This window comes from Hemicordylus capensis, chromosome 1 (genome assembly GCF_027244095.1).
Source record: "Hemicordylus capensis ecotype Gifberg chromosome 1, rHemCap1.1.pri, whole genome shotgun sequence".
Classification (NCBI taxonomy): domain Eukaryota; kingdom Metazoa; phylum Chordata; class Lepidosauria; order Squamata; family Cordylidae; genus Hemicordylus; species Hemicordylus capensis.
The window spans coordinates 426,846,621-426,865,934 of record NC_069657.1 but is presented as its reverse complement, the minus strand read 5'-3'; the positions used below and the strand labels follow the sequence as shown (position 1 = coordinate 426,865,934).

Sequence of the window (19,314 nt, the reverse complement as noted above, 5' to 3'; positions counted from 1 at the left end):
TGAGGGAGTGTAACAATATGAAGGGCTAGAGCACAGAGCAGCTCCTAACACAAAGAAGGTCCCAGGTGATTCTGCAACTGCAGCTAACATACATGAGCCAGTGATAAGTAAGGCTGCAGTCTTTGCTAGATTAATCAGTGTGACTGAGTAATCACCGAAAGTCTGACCCACTTGTAGCCTGTGGGTTGGATGGATCTTGTCCCCAAAGTAGTATCAGGCTAGCCTCTAAGCAACAAATATGTAAAAACATATTTAATCAGAAACAAGTCTCACTGACTGCAACAAATCTAATTCCCACTCCCAAGCAACTGAGCAAAAAACCACGCGCTCTGTGATAAGCATAACTTTCGCCGTTTTGCGGCGCAAACGCAGAGCACCGCAACCCAAGGCGCATGCTCCAGTGGGTGGGAGTGGACTGCCCCCACGTGACTTCCTCCTTATGACGCAAAACTAAGACAGCGGTTGATAACTAACTTTCCCGAAGTTTAACGTATCTTAGGCTGCCCTCAGTTTTGGAAAACGCCCTTTAATTTTCTTTGCCGCTTCCACAGAAATACTTTATTCACCACTCTCTCTGGCTCCTTTGAGCCACGATGCCTTTATTTTAGAAATAACACGACTTTTAAAAACTTCGGGTTATACCTCTGACTGGCCCAACGCTGCCGCCGGGCTCATTCTTGAGCGCAGCAAAAAACCGTTTTGGACTGTTCCATGTCCTATTTCCCACATAGGGGGAAACAGCTTTTGATCAGGGAGTCGGCAAAGGCGGAGGGAAAGGGAAGAGACGCCCTGAGAGGAACACATCGCCTTCTTTGGTTTCTTAGGACGGATTTTTCCTTGAGAGGAAAAAGCCGGGCGAAAGACCCAGAGCTGGCAGAAGCTCCTCCCACCGGATCTCCCTCTTCCCTTCCACAGAGTGGTTGCATCCGAACCCGGTCACGTGCTCCTCCTTGACCGGTGCGTGCATGCGGGAAAATCATGGCCGGGCTCCTCAGATGTGCTTTGCGGCTCCGGACGCGCTTCTTGCCGCTGAGAGGGCTGCGCGGCGTGGTCACCACCGCCTCTTCCCTGGGGCCGCTTCCCTTCTCCGCCCGGGCCGCTGTCTCCTGCCGCCGCAGCAGCAGCAGGTGAGTCTTCCCAGCCTGATGGGTGGCTGGAGCAGGAGAGGCCGGCAGGAGGGCGAAGGTCATGTGGGCATCGCTTGCTCTCTCCTCTTCCCGCTGGGCTCTGTAGCTGCCTCTCTCCGTGCAGCACCGTCTTCGGCGCGCTTTCGAGGAAGCCCGGGCTCGCAGTAGTCCGTGATGAGGCTTTTTCCCGGGTATGCATTTATTGTGTGCAATGAAACACCGCCAACACACACACACCCCTACACCTCTAGGCCAGGTCTGGACAGCTTCAGCCCCCCTGCAGATGTTGGACTGCAACTCACATAATTCCTGAGTATTGGCCACTGTGGCTTGGGGTGATGGGAGCTGTAGTCCCCAAAACAACTGGAGGGCCGAAGCTGTGCAGCGTTTAAACAAGGTAAGTGTGCACGTGGGTTGTCGCACCTGTAAGGTCTGTCTGCACATGCAGCGGAATCAAGTGGCTTGGCAGGGCTTGAATTACAGGGGGAGGAGTAGAGGGGACTCAGTTCCTTTATCTTTTTTGCTACTAGTTGTTTTTTTTTAAGGAAGCATATAGGGGAGCCATGTTTTAATGAAAGTTAGGGAGAGAACGGAAGGTACTGTGCGTACGTTTCCTGAAGCTGACCATTGCTTTTACTTCATGTGATGGACTAGTATTTATTTTTTGGCCTAATCTACATCAGAGGATTGTTGTGAGAACGAAAAGAACCAGCTGCCCTAAACTCCATGGACGAAGAGTGGGCTACAAATGCAATAAACAAATTTGAAGAGTCGAGTGGTCTTTTTCTTGGAATGGACCATTTCAGGTAGTTAGTGTGGAAGTTCTGTGCTTGAAAATTCACCTGTATAAAAGTTTTTTTGCATGTAAAAAAGTAGTCTGCCAAGGTAGAGGCCTGGTATTCTTTGCTTTATGCCTTTTAATTTGCCTTTTAAACCAGTCCTTGACTGAGTGTTAACAGCATTCTACAGAACTTACCAACAAGCACATATAGTGCCATTGCATTGATTAAAAATGGCTAGTAAAGTAATCTATTAAGTATGCAAGGAAGTCAGCTGAATGCAACCCATGGAAGAGCTCAGCTAAGTAAGTGGAACTTTCCAAGCCTAGGTTCTATAGCAATAAGTCTTGACCCATGTTCAGTTGATGCAGTGAAAGCATACAGAACTTGATTTCTTGACCGCAGCTGGCACATGGGCTGGGACATACAGGGAGTGGTCCCATACACGTGAACCCTAGGCCTTGCAAAGCTGTAAGAGTTTAAAACCGGCACCTTGAATTGAGGCTGGAATTGCACAGGCAGCCACTGCAATTGCAGTCTTTCATTGTGCAAGTATATTCTCTTTTCATGTAGGAGCATGTAAATGTACAACCCCTTGTCTACACATGAGACTGTACAATAAAGAATCTTTACCACTTAAGTCCGTTGAATGTGCAAATTAGTCCTTAGGTCTCAGTCTTTTTAGGGCTTGTCTGTGCAGGTAGAGTTTGAACACTAAACATGGTACACTAAGATACAGCACAGAAAATCACTGCATTTTGAGTGATAAAGGTCTAGTGTGCTATATCGGTTGTGGCTCATGTGTACAAGGGATCCCTGGAACTGCAACAACTTGTGGCTGAAATTCAGTATTATACATAACATTTGCGGTTTATAGAATATTTATTTATTTATTTTTTACATTTCATATCCCGCTCTTCCTCCAAGGAGCCTAGAGCGGTGTACTACATACTTAGGTTTCTCCTCACAACAACCCTGTGAAGTAGGTTAGGCTGAGAGAGAAGTGACTGGCCCAGAGTCACCCAGCAAGGCTAACCTACTGAACGCTAATCACATAAGTTAAAGCAGCAGTAAAACAGTAAGTTGCTAAGGAACTTCTTGAGTTGCTTGTGTTTTCTCTCCTGTTGCAGATTTACAGGATTCTACCCCAGGTTACATGTTAATCTTGTGTGTATTTCAACATGCTTTTTAGATTCTTTAAAGTGGAATTTTTTACAGACAATTCCAGAAGATCAGTCAACTAAGGTTGCATTCCTAAGCATGCTTACTAGAGAGGAAGTCCTCTCTTCCCATCTGACATACATGTGAAGAAGCTTAAGATGGTATTGCACGTCTGAACAAGCTAGGCTTGTGATGTGACAAAAGAAGTAAAATGTCATATGCTATTGGCGTAGATCTGGGTCAGTATCAGGACTTCCATGTTGGCCTGTGACCTGCTTATGAACTGAGCCAGTTACGAGACCCAACATCTGGACTGTCCAAGTTGAGAAAACAATATTGAATCCATCAGCTGATTGTTTGCAGCTCACCTCAGGATAAATCATTGTGGGAGAATGGTACTTCCAAAAAAAGGATAGCATAATCTTACAAGATAGTTTGAGATTGGACACTAAGCAGTGTCTAGACTAAGGTGCCCTAAGGATGTCAGGGCTGATTCTTGTCACACTTTAGTTAGTTTCACCATAACGAGAAGTGGTTGGTGTACATCTCTTTCTCTTGTATACTGTGGGGAAGCAGCCATTTAAATGGATATGGGCTTTTCCTGTTGACTTACCCATCCTACGTATCTTTAACAGTGCACCAAGTGTGAATAAGTTCTCAAGCTTGGTTTAAAAGTGCATGCTCTTAGGGCAGAGGCATGGTCTTCTACATTTAGAATGCTGTCCTATATGCTCTACTGTGTGCAACGATGTTTATGCCCATGTAAATATACTACAGGATTGCCATCCTGGTTGTCTTTTCTAAGTAACCCTACTTGATGTGTTCAGAGATGTTTCAGACACTTATCAGAAACTTTCGTTCTATCAGGTACCTCTGCACCAGCTGCAAAGCTAAAATAATATGGGTATAATTTATGTGGAAGCATTAACTAAAAAGAATAATAAAGGATAAAAGTTCAATTACTTTATTTAGAAGAAAAAAATTATAAAGATTTATGATAAAACACAATCCTGAAAGAGAAATGTTGCCAAAGACTTCAAAGTACGAGCATGCAACGTATGAGCATTAGGGATGTGCACGAACCGGTTTGGAGGCCTCCGAACCGGTTTGGAACCGGACTCGGCCGGCCGGCACTGAGGGGGGGAGTCTACCTTTAAGGGCGGGGGGGGTAGTACTTACCCCTCCCACCGCTCTTTCCCCTCAGGCGCTGCATTTAAGAACAAAGTTTCGGGGGCGGCAGCATTCCTCCCTGCCGCCCCTGCCCCCGTCGTTACCCGGAAGTCTTGGAAATATGAGTACGCATGCGCGCGCGCCTGTTGCTGCCGTGTGCGCACACACGGCGGTAACAGGCACACGTGCGCCACGCCGCACGCATGCGTACTTGTATTTCCAAGACTTCCGGGTAGCGACGGGGGCAGGGCGGCAGGGAGGAACTCTGCTGCCCCCGAAACTTCGTTCTTAAATGCAGCGCTGGAGTGGGAAGAGCGGCGGGAGGGGTAAGTACTACCCCCCGCCCTTAAAGGTAGACCCCCACCCCAGTGCTGGACCGTGCTGCGGCGGTTCCATGCACACCACTAATGAGCATACACGAAAAAACCTATTATCTATAGTCCATTTGAATAATTCCAGTAAGTTGTAGAATGTGGATGTTAACAATAACAATAACAATAATAATAATAATAATAAAATATTATTATTATTATTATTATTATTATTATTATTACATTTACATCCCACTCTTCCTCCAAGGAGACCAGAGTGGTGTACTACATACTTGAGTTTCTCTTTCACAACAACCCTGTGAAGTAGGTTAGGCTGAGAGAGAAGTGACTGGCCCAGAGTCACCCAGCTAGTTTCATGGCTGAATGGGGATTTGAACTTGGGTCTCCCCAGTCCTAGTCCAGCCCTCTAGCCACTACACCACGCTGGCAGTTGTATTCTGTTCTGAGCTCAGAATGCAAATGCGTGGCATGTTTCGTCGGAACAACCGGTTGAGTCAGTTGCTCTGATGGAATGAACTTGAAACATTCAGATTGTCATTTTGCACTTCAAAATGGTGCTCTTCTGGGCTCTGCACATGTGTGGCATCCATTTGCATGGTGGTGCTGACCAGGCAAATGGGCGCTGTGTGCGCGCAGAGGCCAGAAGTATGCCAATTTGGAATGTAAAATGGTGATCAGAATGCTCGGAACATTCCGACTCAGAACAGGATAGGGATGTGCAGAATCGGTTTGATGTTGGACTCAACCATGCCAAATGGTCTGTGCACAGCCCTAGAATGGGGTCGTTCCATTCTCAGCTTGGAACAGGCCCCTTATTTGAAGAGCATTCTGTTCCAAGCTCAGAACACTCCAAGTGGCCTGCACTGAGCTTGGAATGTTTCAAGCTTGGAATGTTTTGCATGTCCCTACTGTAGAACCTTTGACCAACCTGCTGTGCAATTTCTGGATGAGAAATGTGTAATTCTAGTCTTGTTCAAACTGAGTCCAGTTTAGTTCATTAGGCAGTTACCTATATTGTATAGAAACTACACAGCCCAGGCACAAACTATCATTGTTGGATCATAGGGGAGACTATGCGGGCAGTGTGTGTGTGTGTGGGGGGGTGATCTGACAACTATAGTTTGTTGCATGCAAGCAAGATTGAGGAGGCTTTATTACTTATTTGTGTAGTATCATTCACGTGCATGGTGCTGTAGAAAGAGTGAGAGGATAGGTGAATGCCCCAAAGGGGCTTACAATTGAAATACTGACACAAGGGGAACAGCAGAGGAAGGAGAGCAGTGTTCCTTCTAGCAGGGATTCCTAGATGTTGACTACAGCTCCCAGAATTCCCAGCTGCAGTGGCTTTTGCTTGGGTATTATGGGAGTTGTAGCCAACAACATCTGGGAATCCCTGTTAGAGAGAACACTGAAGGGGAGGGAAGTGGAGGCAGGGATAGGCAGCGGAAGAGTGTGGCAATGTTTCAGTTATAAGTACTTGTAACTGTTACACCACAGTATGGAATGAGGACTAAGGTGTGTCAAGGACTTCACATAAAAGACATGTTTTAAGGTGGGATTTGAAGAAATCAAGCGAGGAGACATCTCCCAGAGGTTTTGGGAGATAGCTTCAGTTGGAAGGGGCAGCAAGGGAGAGATGTTTGAGGGAACAGAGAGATCTTTGGGAGTTTGAGTTGGTAGAGGTGTAGGACAAAATGGCAAATGCAGTTCAGAGTAAGCAAGTGTAAAGTGATGCATATTGGGACAAAAAAACCCAACCACATATACACCGATGGGGTCTGAGCTGACCAGGAGAGAGATCTTGGGGTTGTGATAGACAGCTCGTTGAAAGTGTTGACTCAGTACTTGGCAGCTGTGAAAAGGGCAAAATCTGTGCTAGGGATCATTAGGAAGGGAATTGAAAATAAAAATGCTAATGTAATGCCCTTATACAAATCTGTGGTGCAGCCACATTTGGAGTACAGTGTACAATTCTGGTCACTGTATCTTAAGGAGGACATTGTAGAACTGGAAAATGTGCAGAAGAGGGCAACCAAGATGGTCAGGGTCCTGGCACACCTTCCTTATATGGCAAGGTGACAGCATCTGGGGCTTTTTAGTTTGGAAAAGAGGCATCTATAGGGAGAGCTGTATAAAATTATGCATGGAGTAGAGAGGGTGGACAGAGAAAATTTTCTTCCTCTCTCATATCACTAGGGGGTCATCCCTTGAAACGGAAGGACAGAAAAATTTAGGACTGACAAAAGGAAGTATTTTTTCACATAGCACATAATTAATCTATGGAATTATCTGCCACCGGATGTGGTGATTGCCGCTAGCTTGGATGGCTTTAAAAGGGACTTAGACAAATTCATGGAGAACAGGTCTATCAATGGGTGATAGTCTAGTGACTATTGGCCTTCTCCAGCCTTAGAGGCAAGTGCCTCTGAATACCAGTTGCAGGGGAGCAACGTCAGGAGAAAGGGCATGACCTCACATCTCGATTGTGGGCTTCTCTGAGGCATCTGGTGGGCCACTGTGTGAAACAGGATGCTGGACTAGATAGGTCTTGGGTCTGATCCAGCATGGCTGTTTTTATGATCAGGGGTGTAACAGGATATGAGAGCAGAGAAAGAGGGAGGGGTAAAGCCATGAAGGGCTTTGAAGAGAAGGACGAGAAGTTTGTTCTGGATCAAGGATGGACAGAATGAGTGAAAGCATTTAAGCAGGTGGGTGATGAGCAATGAGAGAAGTACATGGCTTTAGCAACAGAGTGGTGGATGGAGATGAGAGGACCAAGATGAACCTGTGGAAGACCAGCAAGGAGGAGGACCTTATAGTAGTCAAGGTGAGAAATGACCCATGGTACAAACAAAGGTTTTGCTGGGAGGGCAAAGGAAGGGCCATATTCTTGGAGTACTAGAGGGAGAAGTGGCATGATTGGAAACAGACTGATTGCTGGGGAGAGAGAAGTCAGATAAGGTCAAAACCTCAGGCCTTTTCAGCAGGTTGGATGGAGAAACTGTCAGTGGAGGGAATTCAAGAAGAGGAGGGCTTGAGAGGAGCTTGGCTTTGGACTTTTTGAGGCTGATGTCATGAAGCATCAAAGCTGATCTGTCAGACAGGAATGTAATGGAACGGTTGTTGAAAGTTCTGGGATAGAGAGGTAGACCTGGATATTAGTGTACAAATGGCACTGAAAACCATGGGATTTGATGAGGACACCCAGGGACAGCGTGTAGAGAGAGCAGAACCCTGAGAGACCCCATGGGAAGAGGAGGAAGAGCTTCCCCCCGTGGAAACGTGGAAATAATAGTTAGATATGTATGAACCATTTTTAAAATGAAGTTACAGGAACCCAAGGCATAGAGGGAGTCAAGTAAGAATGATCAACTATTGAAAGCAGCAGAGAGGTCTGGAACAGGGGTGGGCCAACCTGACTCTCCAGTTGTTGAATTACAACTCCCATCATCCCCCAACCACAATTTATTTTATATGGGGATGATGGGAGTTGTAGTTTAAAAACAGCTGGAGTTTGCCTGCCTTTGGTCTGGAAGAATAAGGATCCAAAAGAAACCTGGCAGCAAGATAATAATTGATGGTTTTTGTGAGGGCAGTTTCAGTGGAATACAGGGGATGGAAGCCAGATGGGTAGGAGTCTAGGAAGAAAGAAGAGCCAGGGAATAGGCAGTAAGTTCCAGGAGTGTGGAGGCAAAAAATAGGAAAATTGAGTAGTGGCTGGAGAGGGAGAATGGTTTGAGGGATCACTTTTTTGAGAGTAGTGGAGACAATGGTATGTTTGAATGCTGTAGAGAAGGAGCCAGAGGGGGACGTTGATGATGTGGTGAAGAGAAGGGATAATGGCAGGGAAAATGATGACCTGAAATTGGGAGGGGATAGAATCAAATGGACATGTGATGGAATTCAAAGAGTACAGTGAGATAGCTCATTGTGAGATAATGGGGCTGTTCACACAAGCAGCCCTACCCAGGCTTGCACAGCTTTACCCGGGTAGGGATGATTGTGTAGAGGGCTGGGATCGGTACCAATCCTAAAACTGTCCCACTGGGTTGCCTAGGCTAAAAGTGAGGTAAGAGGACTCGTGTGTGCCCTCACCCCACTTCCCGGTCATGTGGCAGTATGGATTGCCTGAAGCCCCATTTGGGCTGCCAACAGCCCGGCCTACCGTAGAGGCTGAGGGAAGGAGCAACTCAGCCAGTGTTCTCTCTGATTTTTTTTCATCTGTGTGCAGAATGAGTTTTTTTCTGGGCAGCAGTATCAACGCAATGTGTGTGCACATGCATTCAGAGTGGGGCCCTCCTGATTCAACCTGAGCGGGATCTAAAATTAACTTAGCGGACATCAAAAAACTTGTGAGCGTGCACACATGTGCATGCCTTAGAGGAAACACTGGTCTCAGCCTCTAGACTGCCTTCAATGCATTGCACAAGCAGCTTGGTGCATTGTGGGCTTTCTTCAGGCTGTGCTGCCTTCCTCCAGCCCCTCTCTTGCCACACCACTCGCTGTAGTGGTGATTGTGTGTCTGCGTGGCGTGGCAAGAGGAAAATCAATAGCCACTTGTGTGGGGGAAGTGGGCAGTTGTGTGGGGGAAGATAAGTGCGTTCCTGCCTCCCCCTGCCCTTCCTGTCCCTGGGATAAACGGTTGTGAGAATGACCTTACTGTTTGTGTGTTGCTTAAAGCGCTTTCATATTGTCTGTGGGGGGTGGCGGGAGAGAACCAACTCTTCTAATTTATAAAAAAAATAAATCCCTGCTTTGTTGTTCAAAGCTTGTTCTTAGCTGCTTTAGGTTACTAGGGGAATAGTTGTTTACAAACTGGTGGTAATGTCTGGTAAAAATAAGTGTTGCAGTGAGGATCCGGGACGACTATAAAATACTATGAAACACAAAGTTAAATATTTAACAGGAGACCCTTAAACACTGATAATGTCACAGCAAAAAACAAGTGAGCCTTAATGAAGTCTTTTGGCCGCTGGTAATATTCTCTTCCTCAGTGTAGATCTGTGAATTGCCTGGTTGAAAGAGTAGACCAACAGCAAGTATCAAAGCCAATTGAGGATGAACCTAGGAAAGCAAAAAGCCTGTTTGAAAGGTGTTCCTGTTGGTAACACATGAACAATTGTGCAGCACTCCAATGTAGAGCACCCATGTATTGGTTCATTTTACCTCACCAATAAAGGGAGAGGGGTGTGTGTGTAGTTTGCAGATAGACCTGTGGCTGCTGGTCTTCCACTGATTGCATCAAGGTCTACCTGCCATGATATAGTTGTAGCATACAGCATGTGCATAATTTCTGTCTTAACTTTTATGTTTCTACTGGCAGGGGTAGCCCTGCATTAGAAGTGCGCAGAGTCTGGTTCGACTGCAAACCAGGCTGGGGCCAGTGCAAGTGGTTTGGTTGCAAACCAGTTTCAGCCAGTTTGGTGACCCAACTGGCCCAGCTGGTGAGGACCTGCGTTTCTATCTGAATTTAGTTCGGATCCATGGCAACTGGGCCATGCACATCCCTGCCCTTCACACTTTTATCAGTAAACTCTGGCCCTATTGCGCAGTGTAGTTGTGGTGCTCTGTGATAGGACCTCTCAAGTTTAATGGATGCCTGGGATCCAGAATACACAATTTTGATTGGTGAGGTAGACGTTTTAGTAAATAAAAGACTAGTGAGATGACAACGTGTTAAATACCATGGCTCCTTAGAAGCTTCTGTGGTGTTGATGGTGTACACTTTTCCAGGCAGCTGCTTACTTCATTGAATGCAGGCAGTTGTCTTCTGCCGAGTCAAACCATTGGTCCATCTATCTCACTGTTGTCTGTACTGGCTTCAGTGGCTCTCTGGGGTTACAGACAGGGGCCTTTTCCAGCCCTACCTGGAGGTACCAGAAGTTGAATGGGGATCCTTCTGCTTGCAAAGCTCATGCTCTGCCACTGAACTATGCCCCCATCAGTTCATTGAATGATTTTTAGAAAGAATGACAGGAATGGGGTGAAAGACGGAAACTTCATGATTTTCTAGCTTCTTTGCTCATTGCCTGGCTTCTGATCCTTTTGGATCCATCTCTGCTGTCTTACATTAAATAACTTGTTGATTCCAGGAAAATTAGAACCAACCTTTTTGAAGTGGCGACTGCCATTACTGAAATGAACCAAAGTCAGCAGACTGCTAACTTTTTTCAGGGCCTTAATGCCAGTGTTGAGTTATATAACCTGTAGGCAGGGTCTGTTAACAGTTATTGGGGTGGACTGTTAATTCCTACCCATATCCCATGGAAGCCTCCTCTAGGAAAGAATCTAGTTTCCCCTGGCCCAATCAAAATAACAAAAATGAAAAGCTAAAACAATTCAAGACAATTTAAAAACATTTTGAAATCATCTGACATGCAAGCAGATGTTGCATGTCAGATGATTTAAAACGCAACTCTTCAAGGGGTTCCTTAAACTGATATCCAGACAGCTCTGCTTTTATAATGCACTTCTTGAATATTGCAGGATCCAGGATTCATCACCTAAAACAGCTTTTTTACTTGTTAGGTTGAAGGTTTTATCTTGTACCTTAACATCTCATTTTGGTGTAGTCGCTGCTTGTAATGCCAGCTAAATGAAAGACAGTTGTGTATTTCATTGCTTTCTGTCCTCTCTGTCTAAATCTAATTTTCTTAACTTATTTTGATATGTTTCTTGATAGCTTACTATGTAAGAAATGTTTGAGGCAAGGATGATCTCAAATACTTATATTTGCATGTATGTAAGCAAGAAGTGCTAATGCACTTCTGTAGTTTGTTTTTTAACTTGTTAACTTAGAGGGTGCATTTATAGGGAAAACTCTTGAATCAGCACAAAACAGAAGAAAATGGCAGTTTGAGCCCTATCAATTGTAGTACCTCTCTTTATTAGATATGAAGTTGCCATTAAGATTAGTGCTGAGTTATCTTTAACCTGTAGTGTCCTTGAACAATTATTGGGGTTCAGTTAATTTAGTGCTTGACAAATCTCAGGCTCTAGGATACTGTGGCACGCAGACTAGGATATTCAGAGGTAGAGTTATTTAATAACATCTTTGTCTGAGGCAGCCCTATTTCTATTCCAAGTATGTTACTTGTTAAGGGATGAAGAGAGTCCATTTACCCTTCCTCCACAATTTCCATCACCAAGTCCGGTAACTTTGTCAAGTTCCCATTGTCTGGTTCCTAGATCCAAAGAGAATATGTCAAGGCCTGATTTAATTCCTGCCCGTATCCCATGGCAGCCTCTTCTAGCCAAGAATCATCTAGGTTCTCCTAGCTGCTTGTATCACTTGAAATCCCAGATTCAAGGGTGTAGTGGCAGGGATGCAAATAGAGACAGTGCCCTCCCAAATGAAATTTTCTTTTGATTCTCAGTTTCCTAACTTTTCAGTAACTTAAAACTCCAGCCTTTAAAAATGCAATTTAGGCAACCATAGAGGGATGGGGTAAAGTTAATTGATTGTACTAAGGAAATGTGAACACAGTTAACAAATACAAGAGAAAAGATGTGACTGATTTTGAATGTCTCATTTTAAAGCTTGCTTCGCTCTCTCTTTTTTTAATGTGGAAGTATTTTTGCACATTCATGATTCACCCTTTTGCATGCCCAATAAATCATACAGCAGCAGTAAAATCTCAGTTTTCATGGCTTTCTCTGGGACACCCTTCCTTTACTCTTATTGCCCACAAAATGGTGGTCAGACTTAGGGGAGGTCACTAGTGCAGGTAATCTAAAAATGGCAACATGGTACCTGTTCCCATACTGCCATTTTGAGAAGACCTTGAAAACGTAAGCCCTTGAAAATACTGAATGGGTCCAAAGCCCATTCAGTCTAGCATCTCATCTCACACAGTGGCCCTCCAGATGCCCCTTGGAAGCCCACAGGCAAGAAATGAAGGTATGCCCTCTTTCCTGTGGTTGTTCCCCTGCAACTGGTATTCAGAGGCATCCTGCTTCTGAACCTGGAGGCAGACTATAGCCATCAAGCCTAGTAGTGGCCATTGACAGACCTGTCCTCCATAAATCTGTCTAAGCCCCTTTCAAAGCCATCTAAGCTTGTCATCACAACATCCTGTGGTATCTTACATTTCTTTTTAGATTGTGAGCCCTTTGGGGACAGGGATCCATCTTATTTATTTATTATTTCTCTGTGGAAACCACCCTGAGCCATTTTTGGAAGGGTGGTATAGAAATCGAATGAATGAATGAATGAATGAACTAATAGACAGGTACATTTGGTTGGAGGGAGGATAGATGTCCATTAGAGCTACAGGAGTTAGAATTATCCAGGAATTATTTTCTTTATCATATTTTATTTATGCAATTGCAATAACATTTATTCAGTCCTTGATCCCTGTTAAGTTTGGACTTCTGTTGGAAAGATTGGATTTTGTTTACAAATAGCAGTTCATCTGTTTTCCTCATTTGTTCTGGGAAATCTGGGTGGCTAGAAGGCAGTATGAAAAATGATCATCAGGATTCTCTGATGGGATTAGAAGGAAGTGCACCTTGGCCTTGCCATGTTTCTAAACCAGAATGCAGCTCCCATTTGTCCCCAGGAGAGCTGGTCTTGTGGTAGCAAGCATGACTTGTCCCCTTAGCTAAGCAGGGTCTGCCCTGGTTGCATATGAAAGGGAGACTAGAAGTGTGAGCACTTAAGTTATTCTCCTCAGGGGATGGAGCCACTCTGGGAAGAGCATCTAAGTTCCAAGTTCCCTCCCTGGTTTGGCTTCTCCAAGATAGGACTGAGAGATTCTTGCCTGCAACCTTAGAGAAGCTGCTGCCAGTCTGTGAAGACAATACTGAGCTAGATAGATGAATGGTCTGACTCAATATATGGCAGCTTCCTATGTTCCTCTATTGAGAGCTGATTCCACAAAACTGCTTTGTCACAAGACTGTTTAAAATCTAACTGAAGCTAAGACTCAGATTGTGGCTCAATCCAAATGTAAGGTCAACAAGTACATCCTATATTTGAAATCATTTCATAGAAGTTAACCCAGAGGTGGGATTTTATTATTTGACATCAAATAGCCAGCTTTAGAATTAACTCATGACAATTTAGCATGAGATAAGTTCTTCTCTTACCTTCGTTATGCTTTTGTATACATGTGGCTCTTGCCCAAATCCAGAAACAATAGATAAGACATCAAAGGGCATTATCCTTGAATGAGCACCTAAATGACAGATCTGCGGCTTATAAAAGCTAAGTTAAATTTCCTTGCTAAGATTGCTAAAGGAAATGTTAATAGAACCTGTGGTATACAAGTAACTCTAAGCAGTACTAATTAAGACTACTTTCTACTTCTCTTGACTCTTACATAGGATTCCTTCCCATGTACTATGAATTTGGTTTGTATCAGACTGTTGGCACATGAGTTACAAAGAGTTGTTGCCTGTATTTTGGGTGACCACCATCTTGAAACACAGTAGATCAGCAAAAAGAAATAACCCCATCAGAGTCCCCTGGGATCCCCTCCCATGTGCTATGAATTTGTTTTGTATCAAACTGTAAAATGTAGAAGTTATCAGAGGGATGCATACACAACACGCTAGGGTTGTGCACGGAACTTGGTGGGGGTGGCTTGAAGGGGTGGGGGAGTGTGCACTCCCCCCCCCCGCTTTCTTGTAGCTGAATGAACTTTATACCAAATATATTTTCTTGGCATGTAAAAGTGTCCTATTTAACAAATTAATGCTTTTGCAAAGCTCCCGTGTATGTAGGCCAAAACTTCTGGAACTGAAGTTCCCCTATGGGGATAATGGGCCTATGGACCATTATTCCACCCTTATGTGAAGGAATCTGCCCTTTGCAATCATAACAAGTTCTTCTACTAAGAACTAATCTGCCTTCTTTGCTTTCACTATCCCTAAAACTGGACTAAACTTGTTTCAAATTAAGGTTCACAAGTTAGACCTCTTGTGCCTCAAATGTTCACGTTTTCATCATCTTGGATCAGGGAGGATGGCATCATTACAAACTATGCCATTGAGGTGTCCCTGTGTATCACTCACCACTACTGCACCCAATTTGGTTCATATTGATCCAGGCATTGCAAAGTTGATGGCGGGGGGATGACACACACATGGACACATGAAATGCCAGGTGATTTTATAAGCCTACTGGAAAGTAGGCTAAAAAACGGTAATATACCCTCCTTAGAAACCTAGGAAACAGGAATCTGCCCTGAACCATTTTTGGAAGGGGTATAGAAATCGAATAAATAGACATAGATATACAGAGTCAGACCATTGGTCCATCTAGCTCAGTATTGTCTACACAGGCTGGCAGCGGCTTCTCCAATGTTGCAGGCAGGAATCTCTCTCAGCCCTATCTTGGAGATGCCAGGGAGGGAACTTGGAACCTTCTCCTCTTCCCAGAGTGGTTCCATCCCCTCAGGGGAATATCTTTTTTACCCCACTCTTTAGATCACCTGGAATGACTTGGCATGGGAATTTGATATTGAGCACAGATATAGGGCAGGGTGGGAGAGTACTGCATATTTAATTGAAGTGTTAATTTGGTCAAACCTTTGATTTTTAATAATTGTTCCCTACTGCAGTAAAGCTGTCAGAAAGAGTTATCTCTATCCATAGAGTACTTTACATCTAGTGAAAGTGGAGTTAATTGTAAACATCCACATAAACAAATTTTTAAATGAATGCACTATGCTCAAGTTGGTTTGTAGTCCAGAAGGTCTGAATGAGAACTGGGAAGCAAGGGGCATGTGTTGTGGTTTTAACTTTTCCCCTTACAAATCCACTGTATGTCCAGGAAGGTTTGTGATCCACATGTCGTGTCCCAGTTGGTTTGTGAATGGCCGAGAATCCATTGGGGATTGTGTTGTCTTTTTTTAAGCAAATGCACTCTGGGCCAGACCTGTGGATTTGTGGTGAACGATCAAAAAGGTGTATGGATTCCTTGGGGAGTTGCATAGTCTCCCCCGTCCCCCGCACTCTAGCCTGCACCTGTGGGTTTGTGACGAATGATCAAGAAGGTGTGTGCATCCTTCAGCTGTTCAGTGGGTAGGAGGAACTTGCTGAGGCAGAGCGCATTGTATGCTGCTGCCTTAGACTGTGCCTGCCTTCCTGTTCCTGCCTACCTTTGCCAATGGGAAGCTGTGTGAAACTATGCGGTGTGTAAGGTAAAGTGTGCTATCAAGTCTGTTTCAACTCCTGGTGCCCACAGAGCCCTGTGGTTTTGTTTGGTAGAATACAGGAGTGGTTTACCATTGCCGCCTCCTGCGCAGTATGAGATGATGCCTTTCAGCATCTTCCTATATTACTGCTGCCCGATATAGTACCATTGGGAATTTAAACCGGCAACCTTCTGCTTGTTAGTCAAGCATTTCCCCGCTGCACCACTTAAGATAGGTGTGTAGAAGATGCTTATTTTGCAAGGGACCCCCCAGTTCCAGGCTCCAAAATTAGCTAGCTGCACTTCTGATACTTTCTGAACAGAAACTATTGACTCACATTCTACCCCTCTACCCGCTTTTGGAACTCTACATCAGGCATCCCCAAACTGCGGCCCTCCAGATGCTGCTGAACTACCACTCCCAGCATACCCAGCCACAAAAAATTGTGTCTAGGGATGCTGGGAGTTGTAGTTCAGCAACATCTGGAGGGCCGCAGTTTGGGGATGCCTGCTCTACATGTTTGCTTCAGCTTGTATGCTCAATAAATTGAAGTTACAGGTGTGGCTTTTACTTGCCCAGGAAGAAACTTTCAAACTTCTATGGACTAGAAGGGAAGAAATCTTGAAATAGGATATTTCTGCTAATTTGTGGTTTGTCCTAAATAGCTGCATTAAATGTCTTAACTTCTCATCCATATGCAGTCTGGCAAAGCTGCTGTTAAATAGTGATTGTGGATTGGTTACCTAACACTTCCATTCATTTGGGTTTTTTTTTTAAACATGTTAATGTAATCTAAAGGTACAGTAGATTGTATTGATCTGTACTAACTTATAATTAATAAACAAGCCTTTAATTATGAACGTGTGGCTAAATTGTATTTGTTTTGTTTTGCAGACATATCATCTACCAAGCAAGACTCTTTACTGTTGCAACTCAAGAGAAGGGAGATGCTCAAGATCAAACAGTTTCAGCTGTTCGGGAGAAGCAAGCACAACATTTTAATTGGGCGTTGAACAGACTGGATGATTCTGTCAGAAGAACTGGGAGCATTAGTAAAACGCTTCTGCTAAAAATATTCCATGATATGTGCAGAACAGGTAGAGAGTTTACTTGTTGAATGTAAACTTTTACTAAGTTTAACATTTTTACTAAGCAGCACCAATATGATTTATATCTTTGTTAAATTCTTTGGAATTACTCATGCATGCTATTTAAAACTCTTCCCAGTAGTTACTATATTTATATTTATATATTTATATACTGCCTGATTAGTTTTCCCTCACGCGCGCACACAATTTTTAAAAAAATGTCCCACTAATTTTAGATCCCACTCAGGTTGAATCAGGAAGGCATTATTCTGACTGCATGTGCACACACTGCCTTCCTTGATACTGCTGCCCAGATCAAACCTCATTCTGCACCCAGATGAAAAAAATTAGAGGGAACACTGCACCTGATATATCTCTGATATCTCTACAGTATATGTATTTATGTTGTGTCCAGTGATTTGACAATTGCAACAAGAACTGTTGCTGGAACTGCAGATGTAACGTGAAAACTGATTTTAGCTATAGGGTACTAAAACTGCAGCAGCCTTCATGTAGCATTAAGAGTTTAGCTTATATTAGAAGTAATTGAAGATTCTGCCTTAAAGTGCAGTCTTGCAACTTGTAACCATGTCTTTTCCCACCAGCTGCTTTGCAGACTGTCAGTCAGACAGTCAGACTGACCCATTTCGTCTTGGCAGGACTGTTCAGTTGTAGCCACGTGTCCCCAACCCTCATCTTGATCATCATAGGAACATAGGAAGCTATCATATACTGAGTCAGACCATAGGTCCATCTAGCTCCATATTCTCTACACAGACTGGCAGCAGTTTCTCCAAGGTTGCAGGCAGGAGTCTCTCTCAGCCCTATCTTGGAGATGCTGCCCGGGAGAGAACTTGGCACCTCAGATGCTCTTCCCAGAGCAGCTCCATCCCCTAAGGGGAATATCTTACAGTGCTCACACATCAAGTCTCCCATTCATATGCAACCAGGGTGGACCCTGCTTAGCTAAGGGGACAAGTCATACTTGCTACCACAAGACCTGCTCTCCTCTGCAACTTGTCCTTCTCTAGGACCCTGACACTAAAAGCAGGAATAAAGATGCATTCTGGTTCTAGGTAACAGCCTGCAGCACAGTGCAGTGGTAAGGTGCAGGAGGACCTCCACTGCACTTGAATGGTCTTGCTGATTTGCAGCATGCCTGGGATAGCAGCAGTGCGGTGCACATTTATTTATTTATTTATTTATGAATGATCATATTTTTACACCGCCCAAAACACGTCTCTGGGCGGTTTACAACAAGATTAAAAGTAATTAAAAACAAAAACAATCAAAACAATATCATTTAAAAGTCTGGATGAAGAAATGCATCTTTAGAGACTTTTAAAAAGATGTCAGAGATGGGGAGGCTCTTATTTCACTAGGGAGCGCATTCCAAAGCCTCGGGGCAGCAATGGAGAAGGCCCTTCCCTGAGTGGCCACCAGACAAGCCGGTGGCAAATGCAGACGGATCTCTCTTGATGATCTCAATGGGCGGTGGGGTTCATAACGAAGACGTTCTCTTAAAACCCCGGGGCCCAAGCTGTAACCAAGGTACATAGAGGTACCTTGTTCTCAATGAGTTTAGGCTTGCACCATTGGTTATCACTCGCAGTTTGCTTCTGCTGGTCCAAACCCAGCTCTTACCATGTGCAACTAGTTGCACTGTAAGACTGGTAGCCCTAGATGGGGCATGGCCTTTAATGGATGAGTCCCAGGTGCAACAAAGGGTTCATTCAGCCTGGATGCAGTGGGGCCTAGGTATGCATTGTAATGTGGATGGGGCTGCACATCTGCATCCACCTCAGCTACATGAACAGAAAGCTGCTTCCCTTTGTGAATCTTCTTTTATTGCATTGGGTCAAGTAACCCTTGGAATGTGTGTGGCTCTCAAGTCAAGCAATATGGAATGAATAGGTCTCTTATGAATTTGTTGAGACCTTTATACCCAACCATGCTTCTAAACTGCAACGGAGGCTTTCATCTTCTATACCTGGCATACCTTTTCAACTATGGCTGGTCTGTGAGGATATTCGTAGTACGCTATTTCTGGTGGTTGATAATATTCTACATAAGACTGCATGACAATATATATCACATTTAAAGTTGGTTGAGACTTGCAAGTCTGCAGTGTCTTTTCTCATCCATGAGCAACAAGTTATCTTGCCCTTTTGTAAAGGTTGCACTTGCATTTTTCTTTCTTGTATGTCCGGGGCGACTTCATCAGTTACTTTTAAAGATGGGAATAGCCACCATGTAGGAAGGCACACGTACACTGTAAGAGTGATATGAGCATTCACAGAGTGGGCAGGTGGTACACACATCTTTTACCTTAGCCACTGTTTCTTAAACATGTATAAGAGATTTACTTTTGTGTCATGACTAATTTCGCAAACATTCATGCTATTAAGACTTTGTTTGGCTATCTACAGACTTGAATATGCCACTACCTCTTGAATTTTTCCACCTTGTGGTGTTAACAGTGTCTTCAAGAGTCTGTGTATTTAATCCCTGAATCA

The 19,314-nt window shown here is 44.2% G+C and overlaps 1 protein-coding gene across 3 annotated transcripts in view; it reads left to right on the top strand.

Annotated features, from left to right (window-relative positions):
- Positions 1 to 470: 470 nt before the first annotated feature.
- The window catches only part of LRPPRC (leucine rich pentatricopeptide repeat containing), a 215,170-nt gene continuing 196,326 nt past the window's right edge, over positions 471 to 19,314 (top strand). Inside the window, exons 1-2 of one of the 3 annotated variants that reach the window (XM_053311868.1) lie at positions 471 to 1,127; positions 16,605 to 16,807. In XM_053311868.1, the coding sequence (XP_053167843.1) occupies positions 979 to 1,127; positions 16,605 to 16,807 (352 nt within the window). In that variant the 5' untranslated portion in view covers positions 471 to 978. Of the gene's footprint in view, positions 1,128 to 1,286; positions 1,319 to 16,604; positions 16,808 to 19,314 lie in introns of those variants that run through there. The other 2 variants (XM_053311876.1, XM_053311886.1) reach the window with 2 other exon arrangements.